General features: G+C 48.7%; 1 protein-coding gene across 1 annotated transcript in view; it reads right to left on the reverse strand.

Moving 5' to 3' along the window:
• The window catches only part of Pik3ap1 (phosphoinositide-3-kinase adaptor protein 1), a 116,255-nt gene that overhangs the window by 15,733 nt on the left and 78,656 nt on the right, over positions 1-21,866 (reverse strand). The window contains exons 9-14 of the mRNA XM_036192865.1: positions 21,718-21,813; positions 17,049-17,243; positions 13,261-13,326; positions 11,623-11,828; positions 7,534-7,606; positions 249-404 (exon numbers count right to left, since the gene is read on the reverse strand). Of these exons, the coding sequence (XP_036048758.1) occupies positions 249-404; positions 7,534-7,606; positions 11,623-11,828; positions 13,261-13,326; positions 17,049-17,243; positions 21,718-21,813 (792 nt within the window). The remainder of the gene's footprint in view (positions 1-248; positions 405-7,533; positions 7,607-11,622; positions 11,829-13,260; positions 13,327-17,048; positions 17,244-21,717; positions 21,814-21,866) is intronic.

The following is a 21,866-nucleotide window of genomic DNA, read 5'->3' on the forward strand; positions in this document are numbered from 1 at the left end:
GCCATGGTGGTGTACACCTTTAATCCCAGTACTCGGGAGGCAGAGGCAGAAGGATCTCTGTGAGTTCGAAGCCAGCCTGGGATACAGAGTGAGTTCCAGGACAGCTAAAAGCTACATAGAGAAACCCTATCTTGAAACAAACAGACAGACAGACAGACAGACAGACAGACAGACAGACGAGTGTTTGTCAAAGCCTGTAAGCACCACCTGAAGCACAGTCCTGAGGATGCCTCTGGCTTGCTACTCACTTGCTGTACTCGACGTGCTGTCTGTCTTCCAGTCTCCACGTCTCAGCTCCGTCCTGGGGGGAAACACGCTCTTCCTGGGGCCGCTCTCATACACTCCAAACTCCACTTTCCCAGGCAGGGGCTGTGAGTGCCGGATTGGCACTGTGATCTCCAGATCTGGAGCCAGAAGGAAGAAGGAGACTCAGGCTGGCTGTTGTTGCTAAATGTCTCTCATGCTCACTGTCCACCTGCCTGCTGGGCCTGGGCCTGCAGGAGAGGGCGACCCCGGAGTCTTACCCACTTCAGCACTGAAAAGTCACAGAGGCCCAGCAGAGGGGAGGGATGGTGGAGCGTGAGGAACAGGCAGAAGAGTTCTCCCACTTCAGAGAGCAGAAAGAGGATGAGCTTAGGTCAGGCTTGGGCTCCCAGCCCCACCACTCAGGTGCTATGCAGCCAACCTCTCTCAATTAGACCCCTGTCTAAGGAGGGGATCATGAAGGCCACTGATGGTAATAAAACACCCCGCATACCAGCTCATTCCAAGAGTTCCCATGTTTTTACTTGACTGAATCCTCATAAAACCCAAGAAACTTACACTGTTTCTGTCACTCCCAGAAGAAATGAAGGCACAGAAGAGTAAAGTTGCCTCCCCAGCACACAGCTGGAAGGAGCACACTGAGATGTGGACCCTGGCTCTGGAGTCCAGGCCCCTCTCCACTCCGACGGTCAAGAGTCTCTGGCTCCCTGTATTTGTTATGGCTGACAGCTGAGGGGGTACAGGGTGGGCAACCTACCCTGACAGCAGTGGCCCAGAGAGTGTGTGACCCAAGTCCTCCATGCTTATAAAGACTGTGACTTGAGGCTGATTCACGGTAAAGGCACAGTCCTTACCCAGCTAGGGTTGACCCCTCAAGGCTAGGCACTGCCAGTGGTTTGTCTTTATCCCTTTTTTTTTTTTTTTTTTTTTTTTTGAGCTGAGGCTCGAACCCAGGGCCTTGCGCTTGCTAGGCAAGCACTCTACCACTGAGCTAAGTCCTCAACCCCATCTTTAGCCCTCTTGAGATGTCTACCCCAGGGTCCCAGAAGCATAAACAATTCACGCTAATGGGCGGAATGAAATGCCTGGTGTATCATCAGCTTTCTCCCCAGGGGGGTGTGAGGCAGGTCGGAAGGGAAGCCATGGGAGCAGGGGCAAAAGAAGAGGCTGCCTTGGGACTGTGTGCTCGCTTCCGGGTACTGCCTCTCTTCACTCTGTTCTTCCACGGAACAAGTGTGGTAGGAAGGTCGGGGGTGGCTCCTCGTGCCAAAGCCAGAGACCCGCCAAGAAAGCTAATGAGTAAACTAGAACAGTAGGAAAGAGCAGTGTGAGGGCAGGGTGGACTGGACACAGTGAGCAGCCTGCAAGAGAACACCTGAAATGTGCACTGCTGGCTTTCATAGGCCCCAGCCTTGCTCATTCCTGGTTCTAGGGGTAGACCAGGGCCGACTGATAGCCAGCTCCTTCACGGAATAGGGAGTTTTTCAGGCGCAGGCTCTTCGGTTACACTGCAGAAGAAACCCTCCCCACTCCTCACTGCCCCAGCGCAGAGCGTGGCCAAGGCAGGCTTTCGTGGGTGAGCGGTGAGTCTCCGAGCCTATGTGGATACATCTTTCCTTTCTTCCCTCCTCAGCTTTTATCTACCTTTACAAAAAGTCACTTTAAGACTTGTTTAAGGTTTCCAGTCTGACTAGTTAACTTTAAGGTGATATTTTACCACCCTCAACCAGTTCTATAGAGAAGGAAAGTAAAACACATAGGGAGAAAAAGACCAGAGGTCAAAGGTTCAAAAATGCAGGGCCAGGCTAAATGTTTTTAAAACACCCCCACCCTTTGCCTGAAGGAACACTGTCAGGATCAATTTTTGTGATTACATCCATAGCTTTCCTGAAGTGCATTCATCTGCATTATTACTTCCCTTTGTACTTTGGAACTTTTCCATTCAGTAGGTGATTATAATCCTATGAGGAAACTGAGTCACACAGTGGATAAAGGAATGGTCCCAGATACAGAAGTGATTCAGCAATAACATGAGGAGCCGAATCCAGGTTTCCTGGGCCTCGGCTGGCTGGCTGGCTGGCTGGCTGGCTGGCTCTGCCTCCCAGGACATACCCAGAACACAAATATTGACTAGCTTCTTGTGGGGCCACAGCATCCAGCACGTTCCACGTTTACAGCTGATTTCCTGTGCCATCAACTACATGTACTACAAAGAGCAAAGCTAGTCCCTGGGGCCGAAGACTAGGAATGGAGGACCCATTTTCAAGGATCCTAGGCCCTTGGTGTTCCAACTCCAATGAAAGGAAAACGATAGTTATTTTCTAAAACAACTAGAGTTTCCATATTTGAAACTCTGGGTTTAGAGTGAGTTCTGTTCTTCGAAAAGGTCTCACAGATGGACGTGCCACTCATCAACCCCGAAGTTTTTGTTGGTCAGGGAGATGAATGCCTGGAGTCTTCACCAGTTACTTCCTCCAGTCGAGACAGAAGCTCAACACTGAGGACAGGTTTCCAAAAGGAGCTGTGGTTGTCAAGATAGAGTAACTGACCTCCACCCTGTGGATCCTAATCTACTTCTTCTCTCCCAACCCCACCCAGTTCTTACCCTGGCCCCACAAGCACACATAGAGAGGCCTCGAGGCCCCTAAGGAGTACAGAGGGAAAACCCACAGACTAGGACATTGCAAGCCAATATGTAAATTCATAGTAAACGTTTACAGAGTTCAATAAGTCATATCTACCCAACCATAAATGATGCCTTCTCTTTGGCAGCTGCTCTGAAATCTTCTGCCTCATGCCGAAGGACAAGGTCCAACTTCCTACTACCCAGTGCTTGGTGTCCCTGGCCAAAACAAGGCACCAGATCTTCTAGAACTGGAGTCACAAATAATTGTAAGCAATCACCTAAGTTCTGGAAACCACCTGGGTCCTGTGCAAGAACAGCAAGTGTTCTTAACCCCTAAGCCTCCTCTCCATTTTTTCTATTTATGTTTTATCACAATAAAAATGAAAATCAAGGCTACTCTTGGGTTGATAGGTAGTACAATCTCCCCAGACAGACTGCTTCCCATCCTGAGCCACTCCTCTGTGTCTGCTGGAGCTGGACCTGGAATGTCCCCTAAAGGCCCATGTGCTAAGGGACTGGTCCCACCACGGTGCTACTGTGAGGTGGTGGAAGCTTGAAAAGGCAGAGCCAAGGAGAGGTCCTTAGATTTTTGGAGGTCAACCTTGAAAGGGTCAGTGAGACTCCAGCCCATTCCCCTTGTTGTTTCCTTTCTCAGCTGGGAACAATTTTGAGTTACCATGCTCTCTGCATGTCCAACCTCATCCCAGGCTATGATGGAACAGGACAACCGATCATAGACTCAAAACTATAAAACTGTAAGCCAAAATAAACCTGTTTTTCTTTTCTTAAAAAAAAAAAAAAACATTTGCTGGGCAGTGGTGGTATGTGCCTTTTGGGGGCAGAGGCAGGCAGATCTGAATTTGAGACTAGCCTGGTCTACAGAAAGAGAGTTCTAGGACAGCCAAGGCTACACAGAGAAAATCTGTCCTAAAAAACAAAACAAAACAAAAAACAAAAAAACCAACCAACCAAACAAACAAAAACTCTTTGTGGGGGCAGAGGGTAGAAATTCAGGTGACAACCCAAGAGAATTAGTTCTCTCCTCCCACCCTGAGGCTCGAACTTGGATCACCTGACTTAGCAATAAGAGCCTTCTACCCACTGAGTCATCTTGATGGCCCCAGGTCTTTTCTTTATTTATATCTTCATTAGCTCAGTTATTTTTTACAGTAATAAAAAGTTAACTAACACAGTGTCCAAAGATATATAGTTTAATATTTTTATAGTAATGGTACTAATTATAGTCACTGACATAGAAATAGTAAAAATTATTAGCCTTCTCCAAAGCAAAATTCCATGTCAGAAGATCTGGAAAGCGGGGAAGAAGCTGGCCATGCTTCTTCACACATGGATCATTCTGATTTAGACTATAGGTATTAGTGGGTGGAAGCCATTAATTAGACCCTGATAAGCCTTGGGTGAACTTTGTGGGGGTTCTCCATTGTAGCCCAGGCTGGTCTAGAACTTGTGATCTTTCTGATTTAACCTTCCAAGTGCTGAGATTATAGGTGTGTGCCACAGTGCTCAGATTGAACTCAGTAAAATATTTCAAAACTTATGAGCTTTGGGCTGGACAAAGGTTCTTTTCAGAGGACACCAGCCCATATGTGTGGCCTCTGTGGATTCACAGAAAAGTGTGATTTTTAGAGTTCTTCCATGGGCCAGGCCTGTGCCATCCTTGCCCATTGCAACACCCCTGTTAACTTTCCATTGTGCAGATGAAGACTGTGACTCAGGGAAGTAAGTGTTTTGCCCATAGTTCCAAAGCAGTTAGCACTACACAGAAATCCAAACCCAAACTTGCATTCCCCAAGACCATGTCTGTGCCCCTCTGCTCCTCAGTGTGGGTGGGTGCAGACCTGGTTTCCAATATCCAGTGACACTAGATGGAGCCCAGGGTGGGGGAGAAAGCCACAACGAGGCCCAGAAGTCTCAGTTCCTGAGCCAGACCACTGACCCCTAAGTGCATGAGAGTCTACTTCAGACACTGGAGTCACCGGCAAATCACAGGCCAGTGTGGCCTGCGCTTAAAGGCTTGACAAGAGTTCACTCCATTGGAGCTTCTGTCTTTGTATGCAATGCTCCATTTTACAAAGGAATGCAGTCCTTTCCCACCTAGAGCCCTATTTTCTGAGCCCAGGTGACTGGACATCACAAGCCTGACTTCCCACCATGCCAGCCCTCTCCTCCTCTCTACCAGCAAGGCAGGCATGATGAGCCTGGGGTGGGGGTGGGGGATACATTTAACATCCAGACACTCAAAAAGAAGTGCTAGGATGGCCTCCCTGACCCCTCTTCCTTACTTAGTCAAAATCATTAATATTCTCTAAGCCAACTACTTTCGAAAAAACACTGTGCTAGGCATCATGGAAAAACCACACCAGCATAAGGAAAAAGACAACTGAACCATAAACTAGCAGACTGCACACAGTGGACCCTGGGTTTCTTCTTGAGCTGGGTGCTGATACTTGGTGGCTGTGTGAGTGACTGGTGTCAGCAGACATTTGGCTGAAACCTTTCATCCCAACACAGACAGACTTCCAGATCTCCTTCAGGGTGGCGCTGCAGACTGAGGAGTGAGCAGGGCACAAAACATGCGTGTCCCTGCCCTCGCAGAGCTTATGGTAAGAGGGAGGAGAGATGCTGGTCCATGACCAAAAGACAAAGGAAATCCTGGTCCATGCTACAGGAGAACAGGGAGAATGAGAGGGCAGGAAGCAGGGTGCAGGGGCTCATCTTTACCTCGAAAGGAGGCAGCAGGTAGGGATGTGGAGGAAAGCAGTGAGTGCAAAGACCCTAAGCAAGACCTGTGCTTGCTTGTTAGAGAAACATGAAGGAGTTATTCATGCTCAGACCTGGGTCTGGAGCTCATGGAGAATGAGTCCAGAGATTACATAATGTGGGGCCTCAGAGGCTACAGCAGAGAGTCTGTCTTTCCTCTGGGTGGGACAGGAGCCCTTGGGTGCTTAGAGCAGAGGATGGAATATCTGATATTTTATTTTTGGCATTATCACTTTTTAATTATGTGTCTGTGTGTGAGGGTTAATGTGTACATGAGTGCAGTTCCCCACAGTGGCCAGAAGAGGGCAGTAGATTCCTTGGAGTTGGAGTTACAGGTGGTTTGTGAACTACTCAATATAGATGCCGGAGACCAAACCCAGGTGCTCTAAAAAAAATGAGCAACACAAACTCTTAACCACTGGGTGATTCTTCTGGACCCTAGTGGTTGGTTATTTTTAAAAAAATTAATAATTAATTAATTATTTGTTTTGTGATAGGGATCTCACTGTGTAGACAAGCTGGCCTCAAACTCACAGAGATCTGTGTCTGCTTCATAAGCCCCAGGATTAACGTAACTTGCCGTTGCACCCAGCCATATGGTGCTTTATTTATAAAAGGACACTGGCTTTACGTTAGAGGATGAACTGTAGAGGGGTGAGAGCGGACAAGGGCAGAGATGAGTGCAGAAGCTACGGTACCAGTTCCACCCAGAGATGGTGGTAGTTTGGCTACAGCCATGGCGCAGGAGAAATAGCCAAACTTAGGCTGCACCTTGGAGCCAGAATCCGAGGAATGAAGAAATGAAGAACAACAATTAGAGCAGTAAAGAGACATGCCAGGGACACCAGGCTCTCCAGACGTCCTGAGTGAGGACACAATACAGGAGCCTACGGTGGCCCAGAGGTTTCCCAGGAAAGGGGCTGTCGGGAGGAGGCCCACAGCCCAGTTATAAGAATGCAGCGCCAGGTGGTGGTGGCGGGTGGTGGCGCACACCTTTAATCCCAGCACTCGGGAGGCAGAGGCAGGCGGATCTCTGTGAGTTCAAGGCCAGCCTGGTCTACAGAGTGAGATCCAGGAAAGGTGCAAAGCTACACAGAGAAACCCTGTCTCGAAAAACAAACAAACAAAAAACCCCAAACAAACAAACAAACAAACAGAGAGTGCAGGTGTGGAGAAAGAGGTCTGAGCAAGAATCCCGAGGAGGAAATGCCAGGCTCATGAGAAGCCAACTGATGGCAGTTAAACACACAAGTAGGGCTGATTTTGCTTAGTTCTGTACGGAAGGGGCTCCTGCGGAGCCTTTTCTCAGCGGCTCCTCTTGCCAAAAGGTTGGCTAGAGCAGGCCACAGAGGCCCAACCTCCTGAAGGCAGGTCCTCACTCAGGATGCTTGGTGTCACATGACTGGTGTCATGAGGGGTTTGGAGGGGACAGAAGAGCCCACCTCTAGTGTATGAAACGGCCACTCATGCCCTACTATTGCACAGTGTGTCCTTGGGAACTGGTGGTAAAGGTTGCCCGCTCTCAGGAGAGCGCGGCTTTCTCTGCTCTGTTGGCTTCTACGTTCTCCTGATTGCCAAGGTTGGAACCAAGAGAGAAAGTATAACCATCCACTTCAGGTAAGAGGGGGTGCTACCCATTCATTCCCTCACAGGCTGGGCATGCCTTTCCCAGTACTGCAGCACTTACAGGAGGGATAAAACACAACCATCATCTCAACGGCTCTCTCCATCTAGTGAAGGACCCGGATGTGCAAACAGGAGCTGGGCAAGCAGTCTGTCCACTCAGGCCACCGCAGAAGGGACAGGGAAGGATGGCAGCAACAGCCACTCATTGGCGATGCAGCACACTGAGACCCACCTACCTCCATGCTTCCCGGATTTTTGCTTCTCTCTCTGTCTTCGGGTGATGCTCTCTCTTAGTCTTTTAAGATTTTCCTGGAAAATAATTTGTTTGTTGTTTAAGTACCCAGCAGAGTGATGCCTTTGGACATTAGAATTTTGTTCTTATTTTATGCCCTCTGCAGGAGCTAGCACACTACAGTCACATCTTTCAAGATTGCCCCCAGAGAAACTTAAGTCTTTAATACATTGTGCCTGAAATGTGCCATTTTTTTTCTACAGTAGAGTGTGCTTTCAGATGTCCAGTCCCATTCTCTGAGCGCCCACTGCCTTCCTCCACGTGTGCCTCATAGGCAACCCCATCCCTGGCATGCTTACAGACTCGATGCATCCCTGCCTCTCTGACTGTGTCCTCTCCTCAGTCCTCTGAACTTGAGGGACTCTAACTCCCATAAATCTACCCCAGGCCTGGGCCAAGGTCACCTTCCTAAAGCCTTCCCCAGGTGGCCCCAGGCCTTAGTCCTGTCCACGTCAACCACTACACTGCCTTGCATACAGCATATGCATATGTGTGCACATATGTACCCCTTCTCTTCAGGGACACTGGACTTTCCAAAGACCAGGTCTTGTACCTCTCTATAATTCAATCATTTGGACCACTGTCATTCAATAAATGTTGATTGGATACACGAAGGTCAAGATTTGTTTCTATCTTAAGTCAGCCCACAGCAACAGTGCCTAGGTATCTCAGGGAAGTTAAGAATCTGAGCACACAGTACCCTGAGGAAATGTCTAAACAGTCTGGTTGGAGTAGCAGGTGGATGTGAGGGAACCTCAGGAAACCAGACTGGAAGATCTGATTCGTCTGCAATTATGGGCTAAAGACACTGAATCTTGTCCAGAAGGCATTAGGGGAACAAAGAAAGTTATAAGATGGCCATCATGATGAAATTCTGATTATCTGGAGGTAGAGGCAAGAAGATCCATCTACTGGCCAGGTAGCTAGCCCGATGCAGGTAATAAGGCCAACAATGGGACATGGCTAGGGGAGACATGGAAAGACACAGAGGAGAGACACTCCAGAACAGGAGTGGATGAGACCTCCAGCTACCACATATGAGTGGGAGTACAGTGACCTCTGTCTGGGGCCTTGAGAGATAAGCAGAAAGTAAGCGACTTCGCTGGACAAGCTCAGGTCAAGTGCACCTCAGGAGAACATACCTAGCTAATGGCTGCAACTGGAACTGGAGCCAGATGCAAATGTTGTCTGTACAAAGAAAGCACTAAATTGAGCCTGGGCAGTGCCCACTCACAAGGGGCAGGGGTGAAGGAGACAGAAACAGACAGAAGCAAAGGGAAGTGAAGGGGAGTGTCCCAGGATCAGCCAACAAGTTGGAGTCCCGGACAGGGGAGGCTGTCAGGACACAGATTTACATGTACTTCCGTTGGCTGGGGTTTCCTACCATTAGGAATATGAACCCCAGCAAGCACCCAGGAGTTCTGAACAAATTATGTGCAGGAAAGAAGCTACTTGGGTATAGATACAGGGAGAAAGCTGGCATTTACTTTGCACCAGGCATGTGAAAGGCTTTTCCTACTTACACACTCTCCCCCTTCCATTCACATTTCAGAAGTGGGGAAACAGAGGCACAGCAGCCCCCTGTCATCCAGCTAGAAGTGACAGAATAGGGAGGTAACTTGGGGTGCTAGCTCCAAAGATAGCTTTTAACTACTGTGACACATGGTCACAGGACTTAGAGAGGAGTTAAAAAACAAATCAGTGTTGGGCCAGGGGTAGCCTTTGCTCGGGATGGTAGCAGTTCTAGGGCTCCAGAATGAAAGGGGCCTGGAGTCCGATGTTCAACGCTGCAGGATGCCGTCACCCTCAGACCCTTAGGGAGGGAGGCATCTGGAAAAGAGGATTCTCACGTTAAAAACACAAAGCTGGCAGAGTTAAGGCATGTGGTAGAAGGTACAGGGGAGGGAGTATGGAGTCTAGAGCCAGCCTGTGAGTCTGCATCTGACCCCAGTGTGAGCCCCTGCTTCTGTAAAACAGAGGCCATACTATCTCCCTTACACTTGCACTGTGAGGAGCCAGAGACTGGTCCAGCCAACCTGGAGCACAGTGTCTGATGTGTGACTATCTGTGCTCAACCCAGCTGCCTTCTGACTCATCCCTGCTTCTCACCACCTTACCCACCCACCCCTGAAAAGCACTGCTCCCCTTCCAGGGTCAGATGTCTCCACAGCCCAGTACCTGTCATGTCAGATGCAGAGAGACCAGTGACTTTATTATATCACTGGGAAGTCCTATCACTCACTAGAGAAGTGGCCTTGAATATATCCCTTAATCCCATGGGCTTGATTTCCTCATTTTTAATATGAATATATGAAAATAATAAATATACACACATATATATATGTACAAATATATGTGAAGTTGTTTATTTTCTCATAGAAATCCTCAAACCAGCTGGGCATGGCGGCACATGCTTGTAATCTCAGCATTTGAGAGGCAGAGGCAGGTGGTTCTCTGCAAGTTTGAGACCAGCCTGGTCTACATAGTGAGTTCCAAGTCAGCCAAGACTATATAGTGAAACTGTCTGGAAACAACCATCTTCAAACCATAAAGCAAGACTCTACCGTGAACGCCAGCCCTCTCATATGAGCCCTCTCAGAGGCCAGCCCCTGGGACAGTGTGTTTGGCATTTTACAGATCTGTGCCTTTATACTTACAAGGTGCCTAGAGAAATGCAGTGTGTCTGTGTGTGTGTGTGTGTGTGTGTGTGTGTGTGTGTGTGTGTCTGTGTGTGTGTGTGTGTCTGTGTGTGTGTGTCTGTGTGTGTGTGTGTGTCTGTGTGTGTGTGTCTGTGTGTGTCTGTGTGTGTGTGTGTCTGTGTGTGTGTCTGTGTGTGTGTGTGTGTGTCTGTGTCTGTGTGTGTCTGTGTGTGTGTGTGTCTGTGTCTGTGTGTGTCTGTGTCTATGTGTGTGTGTCTGTGTGTCTGTGTCTGTGTGTGTGTGTCTGTGTGTGTGTCTGTGTCTGTGTCTGTGTGTGTGTGTGTCTGTGTGTGTGTCTGTGTGTGTGTGTCTGTGTGTCTGTGTCTGTGTGTGTGTGTGTGTGTGTGTCTGTGTCTGTGTCTGTGTGTGTGTGTGTCTGTGTGTGTGTCTGTGTGTGTGTGTGTGTGTGTGTGTGTCTGTGTGTGTGTGTGTGTGTGTGTGTGTCTGTGTGTGTCTGTGTCTGTGTGTGTGTGTCTGTGTCTGTGTGTGTCTGTGTGTGTGTCTGTGTGTGTCTGTGTGTCTGTGTCTGTGTGTCTGTGTGTGTGTGTGTCTGTGTGTGTCTGTGTCTGTGTGTGTCTGTGTGTGTGTGTCTGTGTGTGTCTGTGTGTCTGTGTCTGTGTGTCTATGTCTGTGTGTGTGTGTGTGTGTCTGTGTGTGTGTGTGTGTGTGTGTGTGTGTGTGTGTGTGTGTGTGTGTGTGTGTGTGTGTGTGTGTGTGTGTGTCTGTGTGTGTCTGTGTGTGTCTGTGTGTGTGTGTCTGTGTCTGTGTGTCTGTGTGTGTGTGTGTGTGTGTGTGTGTGTGTGTGTGTCTGTGTGTGTGTGTCTGTGTGTGTGTGTGTGTGTATGTGAGAGACAGAGAGAGGCAGAGACAGAGAGACAGAGAGACAGACAGATTGATTTTAACTCAGGAGGTTTAGACTCGCAGTGTTCATGTCATCACATTTCCTGGGACCTTTCCGGTTTTCTTCGTGTCCTAAAGACTGATGATCAGCTGGGAGGGAGAAAAGGGCCCTGAGGAACAGAGCCGTCAAGCGGAGGTGGAAGACCAAGTGCAGGCAGCGGCAGTGCAGAGGCGGAACTGGGTGGACAGGGAAATTTGTCCCTGACCTGCAGCCTCTTAACGCTTTAGCGGGGAGTTCCAGTCAGGGAGACTCCTAAGCACAGCCACTGGCAAGGACACTCACAATGTTCACAGGTCCAGCCGTGCAGTTATGGTGACCTACGTGGCAGCTGCAGCTGCCTCTTCCACTGCACTGCAGGGGGAGTGTGTGTGTGTGTGTGTGTGTGTGTGTGTGTGTGTGTGTGTGACAACCCCACAGTGGCAGAGCTGGCTACCTGCTGGAAGCGGAAGGACTCGGAACGTCTCTTCTGGTTGAGCCGCCACTCTTTGAAGTGCAGTACAGCCTCATCCACGTTGACGATGCCTAGCTTCACCTGCTCCTGTAGGGTAATGAGCTGCCGCTGGCCTGGTGTTTTCATCCCAGCAAATGGGTCGTAGATGCTCGATGGGGGCCTGTCCCTCCACGGCCTCACGGGTGGCTCTGGAAAGAACAGCTGAAGTCAGCTTGATAACTCCCGGCTGGGAAAGGCAGGCCTGAGAGGTGGCAGTAATGATGGTGGGCACAGGCAGGCTCCAGGGAACTGTCTGCCACATCCAGAAGAAACAATGACATTTGGAACCAAGATGGGGGGTGGGAGGATGTGGAGTGAAGAAGGGCAAGTTGCTGATAATTTCAAAGCCTATTGGAGTAAAGCAGACAAAGCCATAACATGAAAGGGAGGGGCGAAGCCCGCTGAGCACATTGAACTTTGACTGTGAAGACATCTAACCCAGTCTCTGCCTAGAGACTGCTGATATTTTGGAGTGGGCAACTCTCCGTTGTGGGGGCTTGTTCTGTGCATTAGGGGATAATGAGCAGCATCTCTGGCCACCACCTACTGGGTGGCTTTCCTTGAATTTGACAACTCAAAATGTTCCCAAATATTGCTAACTGTCCTCTATGAAGGGAGGGAAAGATGCTCTCTATTTGAGAATCAGTGCCTTAGACACAAATCCACTCACAGAACAGAACAACATACAGGAAGAGTCCAGACAGGGAGCTTCTCTCAGTCCTGTTTCTAAACAATGGTTGTGGACTGATGGGCACAAAATACCAATGGAATTGCCACCCAGGTCCAGTGGTACCGGTACAAATGAGGAGCTCGGTTCCAGCAGGCCAACCTTGGGTTGTTCTGTGCCAACCTCTATTTCATTATGATTGAAGGACAGCTATCTACTTTAGAGACTGGAAGCCAGCCAGCCCCTCTCTGGGCTGCGGACTCCAGGTCTTTGGGGAATGAACTACTTGCAGAGATGATGGGGGCATTGGGACATGTAAGGACAACTTGACATCTTATGTCTTAGTTCATGTGGCGTGTTCCAGATCTCCCATGTGACTGCTGCCGTTCAGGAATGCTTTTGAATACCTAGACACTGCTGGAGCCGCTTTGCTAAACAGTCTTAAGTGGGGTGATACTGAATGCCTCTGCTTAATAGAAGGAAACCACTCAAGGGTTCTGGGGAGTACTCGGTTCCTTTCAAACTTCCTTAAAGGGTCTTGGGGAAAACTGGACGCCCTGGTTGTTCTCCAATGACAAGAAAGTAACTTCAAGCAAAGTGGACTCGAAGCATAGTGGAGCTAGTGAAGACAAGGCAGATAGTTCAAGAGGGCTGTGCCAGGGGTGAAAACGTGGTGCTGGGCCCACTGCCGTGCTGTTGGCAACAGCCTCAATTCCCTATTCTACATGGACCCCTGCCTCTCCCCGCTTCCTTTGCCCTCAGGAAGGGATCTTCGGACATCATCCCTAGGCTGCCACTTAGATATCTCTGTGTGAATGCCACAGGGCCGCTAACATGCATGGCCATCCTTGGTACAGGAATACTCCTACAAGTTCAGTTCATATGTGGGAAGTTGAGGACAAGCTCTGGTTTACCTTTTCTGATGTTCTCTGAAGAAACATAGAAATTCCCAAGCCGTTCCTGACTTTTTTCTGCAAAAACTGTGAAAGAAAGAATATTCTGAGTGATGGCAGGACATTTTTTTCTCAGAGGTTCTGACATACATTTACAAAATTTTATATATTTTATACATTTAAAAAGTGATCATGTGCAAAAAACATTTAGTCATGACCATTGTACACAAATTTCTGAAAGAAAATAGACAGAGTAGAGAGTGTCAAAAAGACAGGGCAGACACACAGGTTCTTCAGCTCAGAGACCAAGCCAGCCAGCAGGCATCAGCTACATGTCAAGATTGTTAAAGAAAAGGGTTAGCAGTTCGGTAGCGGCACATGCCTTTAGTCCCAGCACTCAGGAGGCAGAGGCAGGCAGATCTCTAAGTTTGAGGCCAGCCTGGTCTACAGAGCAAGTTCCAGGACAGCCAGAGCTACACAAAGAAACCCTGTCTTAAAGAAAGGAAGGAAGGAAGGAAGGAAAGAAAGAGGAGAAGAGAGGAGAGGACAACAAAAACGGTTATAGGGCTGGAGAAATGGAAAAGTACTTGCTGTACAGGCCTGAGGTCCTCAGCACCCACATACATGCTGGGTATGGGGCCCACATCGATAATCCCAGCACTGGGGAGCTGGAGACAAGCAGGTTCCTGGAGCTTGTTGGCCTATAGCAAATTGGTGAGCTCCAAGTTCACTGAGAGATGCTCTCTCAAAAAAAAAAAGTATGGTGGAACAATTGAGGAGTGCTTCCCAGCATCAAATTCCAGTCTCCAAAGGCAACCACACAAACACATGTACCAGCACATACTACACACAAGGAATGGAAGAAGAGAGGGAAGGAAGAAGGAAGGATGTATGCCAGGCTCCCCAAACAGAAGCATCTCTGAAGACCTATAGCTAGAGAAGAAATTGAGGTGCCTACCACCTGGTAGGTCCACATACTATAAAACAGAACACTACCTGGTAGAACAAGAAAAATGTGTCCCTCCAGAGGGACCAAGATGAAGCCACTCATGAGTAACAGGCCTAGGACAACAGAGGTGACTGGGAAGAGAAACTGTACGAGGTAGGTGACAAGGTCATCTCAGAGCTCCCTGGGACCTGAAGGAGACTGCCTCAGTTAAAATCCCTGCTCTGCCACCTATGTGTCATGTGATCTCGGACAAGAAGCTTGACTTTCTGTTTCTTATATGTAGAATGAAGATCGTACAATCCATTGGGTTGTCATGGGAATTAAGGACTAGTACATAGAAAGTGCTTAAAATACAGTCTGGCACACGTAAGCATGCACCATTGGCTTTTATTAGCATTATTCATTTCTAAGCTTTGGGAAGGATGACAAAAGAACAGCCATGTTGTGCTAACAAGTGACGCTGTTCAGCGTCTCTCGGTTTAAAAGTACTTCCTCAGGGAAGGACTGGGGAGAGGGGGCGTGGAAACTGTGGTCAGGATGTACTAAATAAGAGAAGAATAAACAAAAAGAAACAAGGTACTTCCTCATGTAGTATTTCATCTGACCCTCATAACGTAGTTGTAACAGAGTACTGTCATTTGTCATGACATATTAGCATGATGACCATTTCTGCGTAAGGAAATTAAAGCCCAAATGGGTGAAGTGACTTATCCCATGTCCTATGCTGTGCAGCAAGAAGTGATTATATTCTAGGCCACTTCCCCTATTGTCACCTTGTGACCTCCTGCCCCGTCTCCCCTGCTTCTCTGCAATAAGCTGCCACCTCTTCTCCCATTTAGGAATTACCACTGTACGTTTGTAGGCTCAGAAGCTGACCCTGAGCTGACGATTTGACGGCTAGCATTCTATCTGGGAAATGTAGTTGCCACACTTCACTATCCACCTGGCTGGATTTAGAATCGCCATGGAAACACACCTCTAGGTGTGTCCATGAGGGCATTTCCTGAGAGGTTTAACAAAGGCCGGAAAATCCACCATGAACGTAGGCAGCACCATCCCACGGGCTGGTGTCCCAGACCGAATAAAAAGGAAAAACAGAGCCAAGCTGGTGCAGCCTCTCTCTCCATTTCCTGTCTGCAGACACAATGTGGCCAGCTGCTTTACACACCAGCGGCTGCAGCTGGCTCTGCTCTTGCTGCTGTACCTCCCCCACCAGGATGGACTGCCCTTGAACTGTGAGCCACAGCAAAGCTCTTCTCAGCTAAGCTGCATGTGTCTGATATTTTGTCACATCAGTGAAAAGGCAACTATGACAGGAGGTGACGGAAGTGAGATAAGAAGTGGATGCAACAGTCAATGGTGGGTTATCAATGAGTTACCACAGCACAGCCAACGCACAATGGGCAATTCAGAGTTCTCTCGCTAGAAGGCAAGCACATTGGGCTACTTATTCATTTGCCAGCTCTCATCATTCACGCTGTGAGCAGTGGCCATCTACGCTAATTCCCCAGGGTTTTCAGTCTGCCCCGAAAGAGGGCAATGGAGCGCCATGTGCCAGAGAAAGCCCTCAGGAAAAGACACAGCAGTGCACGAAGGGAGTGTGCTGGGGGCTAGACAGTGGGCAATACCCAGTGGACACACCAAAGGAGATGCTGCCCTAGGAGGCAGCAAATCTTGGTGACACAGAACTTCCCACGGTTGTGGTGCGGCCCAGTTTAGGGTCGCTGGGCTGAGCCAAACCAAATCAAAACCAAGGAAGGTAAGTACTTGGAACACAGTCACAGTAAAAGGTGTGTGTAGTGGGTAGCTGTTCCAGCTTTAACCTGGAAGTACTACCCTCATTGAGGCTTTGGCAACTGTCACGCCTACAAGGCGGGGCCAAGACAGGAGCCCTGAAGACCCAAGTTCCAGATGTGCCCGTTCTCTTGGTTCCTGGATCCTGAATGCTGGAGGTAGAGCAGAGTTCTCCAGAGAACACCCCTGGACTGCACTACACCTTTCCCAGACCCTGTAACCTATCCCTTTACTTGTGAGTTACCCCACAAAATAAACCTCCCTTTTAACTACGTGGAGTGGCCTTAATACTACAACCAATAAATGTGTTTGCTGATTATGTGCAATTCAGAGTTAACTGGCATCCTGTATTTTATCTGGCAGCCCCAACTCAGTTACCTGAGGCTCTGGCTGGGTGCTCCCTGCCCTCTTTAAAACATCCCTGTGTCATACTTTCCATGGAGCAAGCACAGAGCTTGCAATTTTGCTCAGACTGAACTTAAAATCATGTTAATATAATCAAGTCCTGAAGTGCAGTAACAATGCCTTCAATGTCTAACTGGTGTTCTAGGAACAATAATGAAGAAGTCACACTCAATTCTTTCCAACTTTTACTAACATGGGTAAGCAGACAGCCTGAGGTAGGAGCTAGAACATCTGCTATGGAGCCAGGGCCCCTGGGCCAAGCTTTGGCACTGTTGTGGAGCGGCTGACCGTTTGAGCCTCCATTTCCCATCCGTGAAATGGGGATCATGGCCCTTACCTAAAAGGTTATTTATTATGAAGATTAAATGCAAAGGGTGTTCCTGATAGATTTCAACAAGTGCCAGTCATTAAAATGATTAACAATGAAGGCAGAACAAGTTAAGAGATAAAGATGTACTAGGTTCTCATTTACCTCTGTCCTTATGATTGTGCATGAATGCTTCCAGGAAGGCAGCACTGAATTGCCCCTGCTCTAACTCCAGAGTTTGTCCTGACCTATGACCTATGACCCTGGCTGGAGACCATCCAGGAAAAGACAGTCAGTTCAGAAAGCAAGGGAACTGGGAAGTTCCCGCTGAGTCCTATCCCTGGCCACACTTGCCTTTAGAAATGTATGGCTCATTGTCTGGCAGCGGGTGAGGGCCAGGAGCACCAGTTTCTGGCCTGGGCACAGGGACAGGGGGTCTGTTGGCCAGGTCCACAGAAAAGGTCTCATCTTCATCCACAATGTGATAAATATCTTCCGTCTGGGAATGGTGCTGTTCTCTCTCCAAACTGGCTGATTTCATGCTGTTACCTAAAATAGAGAGCGTGGTGATTCAGTACAGTGGTCCAGGAAATGGCATGCCCACAGGCTGTAAGACCTAGTAAATGTTCTCTGTTACCAAAGTAATAATCTGTGGCCAAAGGCTTCCCTTAAGACATCTTCTGCATCATTTGCTCAGAACCCAAGAAAGCAACCACGAGAACACCAAGCTCCAGAGCGGTTGCCTCTGCTTCTTGGTGTCCTGTGTCCCAGGGACTGGCCAGGTTGGTCCCAACTCGTTAGAAAACACAAGCTGCTGGGCTCTGCCCTCAAGGTAAGTTTCCACGCACCTGCTTACCTTAACCTTTTGCACAAGGGGAGGAGGAAACTCTGGGAAAGGCTGGAACCAAGTGGTATCCTGGGGGAAGCTGCCCACTACCCCACAGAGCAGCAGCGGCTCTCGGAACACTGTCTCTAAATGGCTTTGCCTCAGTTTTTCATCCTGCTTTGGGAAGTCTGCTCCTCTGCTCAGAAACTTCCTCATGCCACTTGTACCAGGCCAGCTCCTCCAAGTCTCAGCTATGCTGTGACCTTCCCAGGGAGGCCCTGCTGACACACACACACCCCACCCCCGTTTAAACTGAACTGTTATTTATGCTGTGTTTCATTCCTTTGCTCCATGACCCTGCCATGATGGGAAGTTACTATATTAGGGGGCGGGGCTCCCTCCCTTCCTCTCTCCCTAGTCTGTCAGCTGCAGAGGGAAGGCCCTGACCCTAGCCCTCCACATTGTCCTAGAGGCAAACACAGGGCCTTTCACACTGTATGTGCTCAGTCACACCCTTAGAACAGAGGGAGGATCAAACTCTGGGTAAAGGTGGGCCAAGCAGAGATCCATGTATCCGATTTGAGCCTCCCCACAGTCAGCCTGCCTTCCCTCCCAGCAGTTCCCTGACCTGGGCTGGGCAGACTTTGGAGACCCCCCCAGGGATAGCTCAAAGCTTCCCATTGCATTATCAGAGCAAAAGGCAGTCTCGTCTTCTACAGAAGGAGAAAGCTTCATGGCTTCAGATGGCCAGAGAGGGGCAGACTTGTGGAGAAGAAGTGTAAATAGAATTAACTACTTCCTTAGCAACAGCTGTCTACAGGCGGGGCATTTGTAAGGAAGAGGTTTTTAGAAACATGTGCATTATTAGGGGTTTTGTGACATCCTCCCCCATTCTGTCCAGATAATCATAACCAATCCCTTGGCTCCTGCTGCCCAAAATAGAAATAATTTTCAGGAAAAATGTCCAGTCCTACCCAAGCTGCCAGGTTCCTAGAAACAAAATATACTAACACCAGATGACAGGAAACATGTTACCCACAGCCAAAGGTCATCTCAGCGGAACTCAATCTGTGCTGTTGGGTCCCTGACAGGATGAATTCTGACCCATTTCTCAGCCTTTCCCATCATGATCCGATTGTGCCATTTAAAGTCATTAACTAATGGTTTAAACAGACAGTTGATATGTGCCAGACATAGCCCTGTGCCAGGCTCCACATTTCACTGGGGGCTGAAAGTTAATCCTGCCTAGAACTCTATAACATTACTGCAGGCTGCTGCAGGCCACATGAGTGGAATGAAGGTCAGGTCTTCCCAGCTGGGCCTGGGCCACCTGTCTAACCCTCACACCCATACTTCCCTTCTCTCCCTCACAGGTGTCAGATCTGGAGGCCCCTGCCCAATTCTTCAGAGCTGCAGAATGCCCAGAAATACTTCCAGGACCACATGGGGTAGAAATAAGAGACTGAGTAGAGGGGTTGAGAACGATCCCAGCTTTATCTGAGGTGTAGATGAAGCCTCTGTGCAATATTTTTGCATGAAAATGCTATGCTGGACCCATTCATAACTTCTGGTAGAAACTACGTGAGCTCAGACCATTGAGCCACATGACACTATCAAAATCATAAGACATACTCCCTGAGACCCAGCGATTCTGTTCTGGTACTTTATAGTATACGTGCACAAATGTGTGCAAAGATGTTATATAAAACCAAGGGTATTTTCTGCACTGAGCTCATGAAAGCACAAAGGTGAAGACAGGTTAACATAGTAGAATGCCTAGGTGCCTGTGTTTGCATTGATACGACCTGTGAATAAACATAAAAGAAGACACATGTATACAATATTAATGTATCCAGAAAAACTCCAGAGACAAGAGAGAGAGAGAGAGAGAGAGAGAGAGAGAGAGAGAGAGAGATTTTTTTCATTGCTTAACTTTTGAGGCCAGATGTGGTGACTCACACCTGTCATCTCTGCAGGTGGGAGGCAAAGGCAGGAGAATTTCTATGAACTTAAGGCTAGCCTGGGTTACACAGTGAATGCCAGACCAGTCAGGTCTACATAGCCTTGTCTCATTTGTGTGTGTGTGTGTGTGTGTGTGTGTGTGTGTGTGTGTGTGTGTGCGCGCGCGCACGTGCGTGTGTGTCAAAGATTAAAAAAAAAGAAAGACCGGAAAGCACTGTTTTAAAGCCAAGGCTCTCCCAGTGACCCAATGGTGCAGCAGTAGCAGAGTCCCCCGGAACTTGAAAGGAGGAGGACTCCCCAGTCCCACCTAGACATGCTGAATCTCACATTGGTGAGCCTGTGCCTTTGGGAGCCCTCCATGTGGGTGTGAGGCACACTGAGATGGACAGCCATCGCCAAAGGGGGAGATGGCAAGCTCAGCTCTACCAGCACAGTGCACCTGTGTGTATCAGGAAGCAAGACACAATTTCCTTACCCCATTATCCTGGAGTCTAGGTTACAGGGAGCAGCTAACTTTAGGGTAATATACCATAATCTGGCAAGTACCAGTCTGCCTGTAGACTCTCTTGGTCCCCTGATATGACACACCACTCCCCTGCATTCCCACGGCACCCAGCACATTTTTATTTGCTCTGAACTATGCTTTTCTTACTAAAGGAGAACTCACTTGTGTGTGTGTGTGTGGGGGGGTGTCTACCTCCTCTGCAGGGTAGGACAGAGTCTTGCCCTTCCCTCAACACCAGGGATTTGCACAGACTTGAGGCTTGATAAAGGACTCCCGGGAAATGATCGTTTCAACTTAGCACCACGAGAGATCAGGATGACGAGAGGCTGTCGCCTGGCTCCTAACTCACATGCTGTTCCCTTCCTAAGGGGAAGTACAACCAGTGGTCACAGGAGGCACCCTGAACCAGGCTCAGAAGCCAGGAAGGGCTTGAAGTTGGGTCCCTACAGTCTGCTTACCGCCTCTGGGACCTTGGAAACTCACCCTCTCTGTACCTCTGCCACCTCCGCTGCTGAATGAACTTACAAGGTTGCAAGAAGCATGGGATAGGTGTTATGCATGATGTCCTTAAGCTAGGCCTGGTCACTGCTGAAGAGAGCAGCGCATACCTAAAGCCAAATAATGAAGTTGCTCAGGAAAGTGCATCTCCACTCTCATCCATGCTCCTCTGGGCGCCAGGTGCCAGCTGAGGACCTCACCAAAGAGCTGGTTTTCGACTGCCCAGACCTCTCTCTTCAGGTAAAGAGTGGGAATCAGCAGACATGTTTTTAAGGATCCAGATAATAAATGTGTCAGGCTCTCCCGGGCAAGAGTCCATAGCAACCACCCGAGCCTGTACTAGGAGCGTGCAAGCAGCCATAAATAATAGCAAATGAATGGGCATGGTGAATTCCGACCAAACTTCATTGGCAGGAACGGGCAGGTGCTCAGGCTATGATTTGTCTACGGTGTCCAAACCATCTGACCTCTGAGTCTCATGCCTTTAGCACTCTGCTTCTACCACTACTTGGCTGACAGATCCGCTGTAATCATAAGGGATTGGGCAGAGAGAAGCAATCGCTCACACAGTGTAACACCATGCACCTTTGAAAGCACCTATAATAACAACAGCAGCAATGATTAGAAACCTCTGCCAACGGCTTCCTCTGTGCCAGGTCTTAGATGAAGCTTATTTTCACTGCGACGTGCTTGATTCTCACTACAACCTGCCTGTGTAGCGCATCAGGCAGAACTGTCCCATCGCTGTTCGGATCACATCCATCTCATTTTACAGCGAAGGAGTTAAACACTTTGCCTGAGGCCTTCCAGATAACTGAAGAGGGAAGGAAGCACAGATGGGTGCCGCACTTTCAACCACTGCCATGCTGCCTCTGCTTGGTAAAGAGGGTTATATACCCATCCTTTACCAGAAAGCTAAGGCTTATTTTGCTTTGGGTTCCCAGCCCCAATATCCAGATCAGTGCTGTGTGCACACAGTAGGTGCTTCGTTATTTTTTGTCAAATAAAAACAGGCATGCAGTTTAAATGAAGTCTTCTTGGAAACAACTGGTTTAGTGTAATGAATGGCTCCGGTCTCCAGCATGTCTCTAACAGGCTGATGGGGCAGATGTGGAGGAAGGCAGAGAGCCTTTAATTATCATATGCCGCATTATGTGGCAACCTGTCTCTTGAGACCGGAACTTCATATGCGTTCAGCTCCTTCTGCTCTCCTGCTCATAGCTACAACTTACCTTCTAGAAACTTGCGGATCATTGAGTCCTTAGTGGGCCGAGAGTAACTTTCTCCAGAGCTTGGGTTACCTGCACTGGCCTGAAGCATTTCAACATCTGGGAGGAAAATGAGATGGAGTTAATGTGCTGTTCTTCCAGGCAGGCAAAGA

This window comes from Onychomys torridus, chromosome 1, assembly GCF_903995425.1.
Source record: "Onychomys torridus chromosome 1, mOncTor1.1, whole genome shotgun sequence".
Classification (NCBI taxonomy): Eukaryota; Metazoa; Chordata; class Mammalia; order Rodentia; family Cricetidae; genus Onychomys; species Onychomys torridus.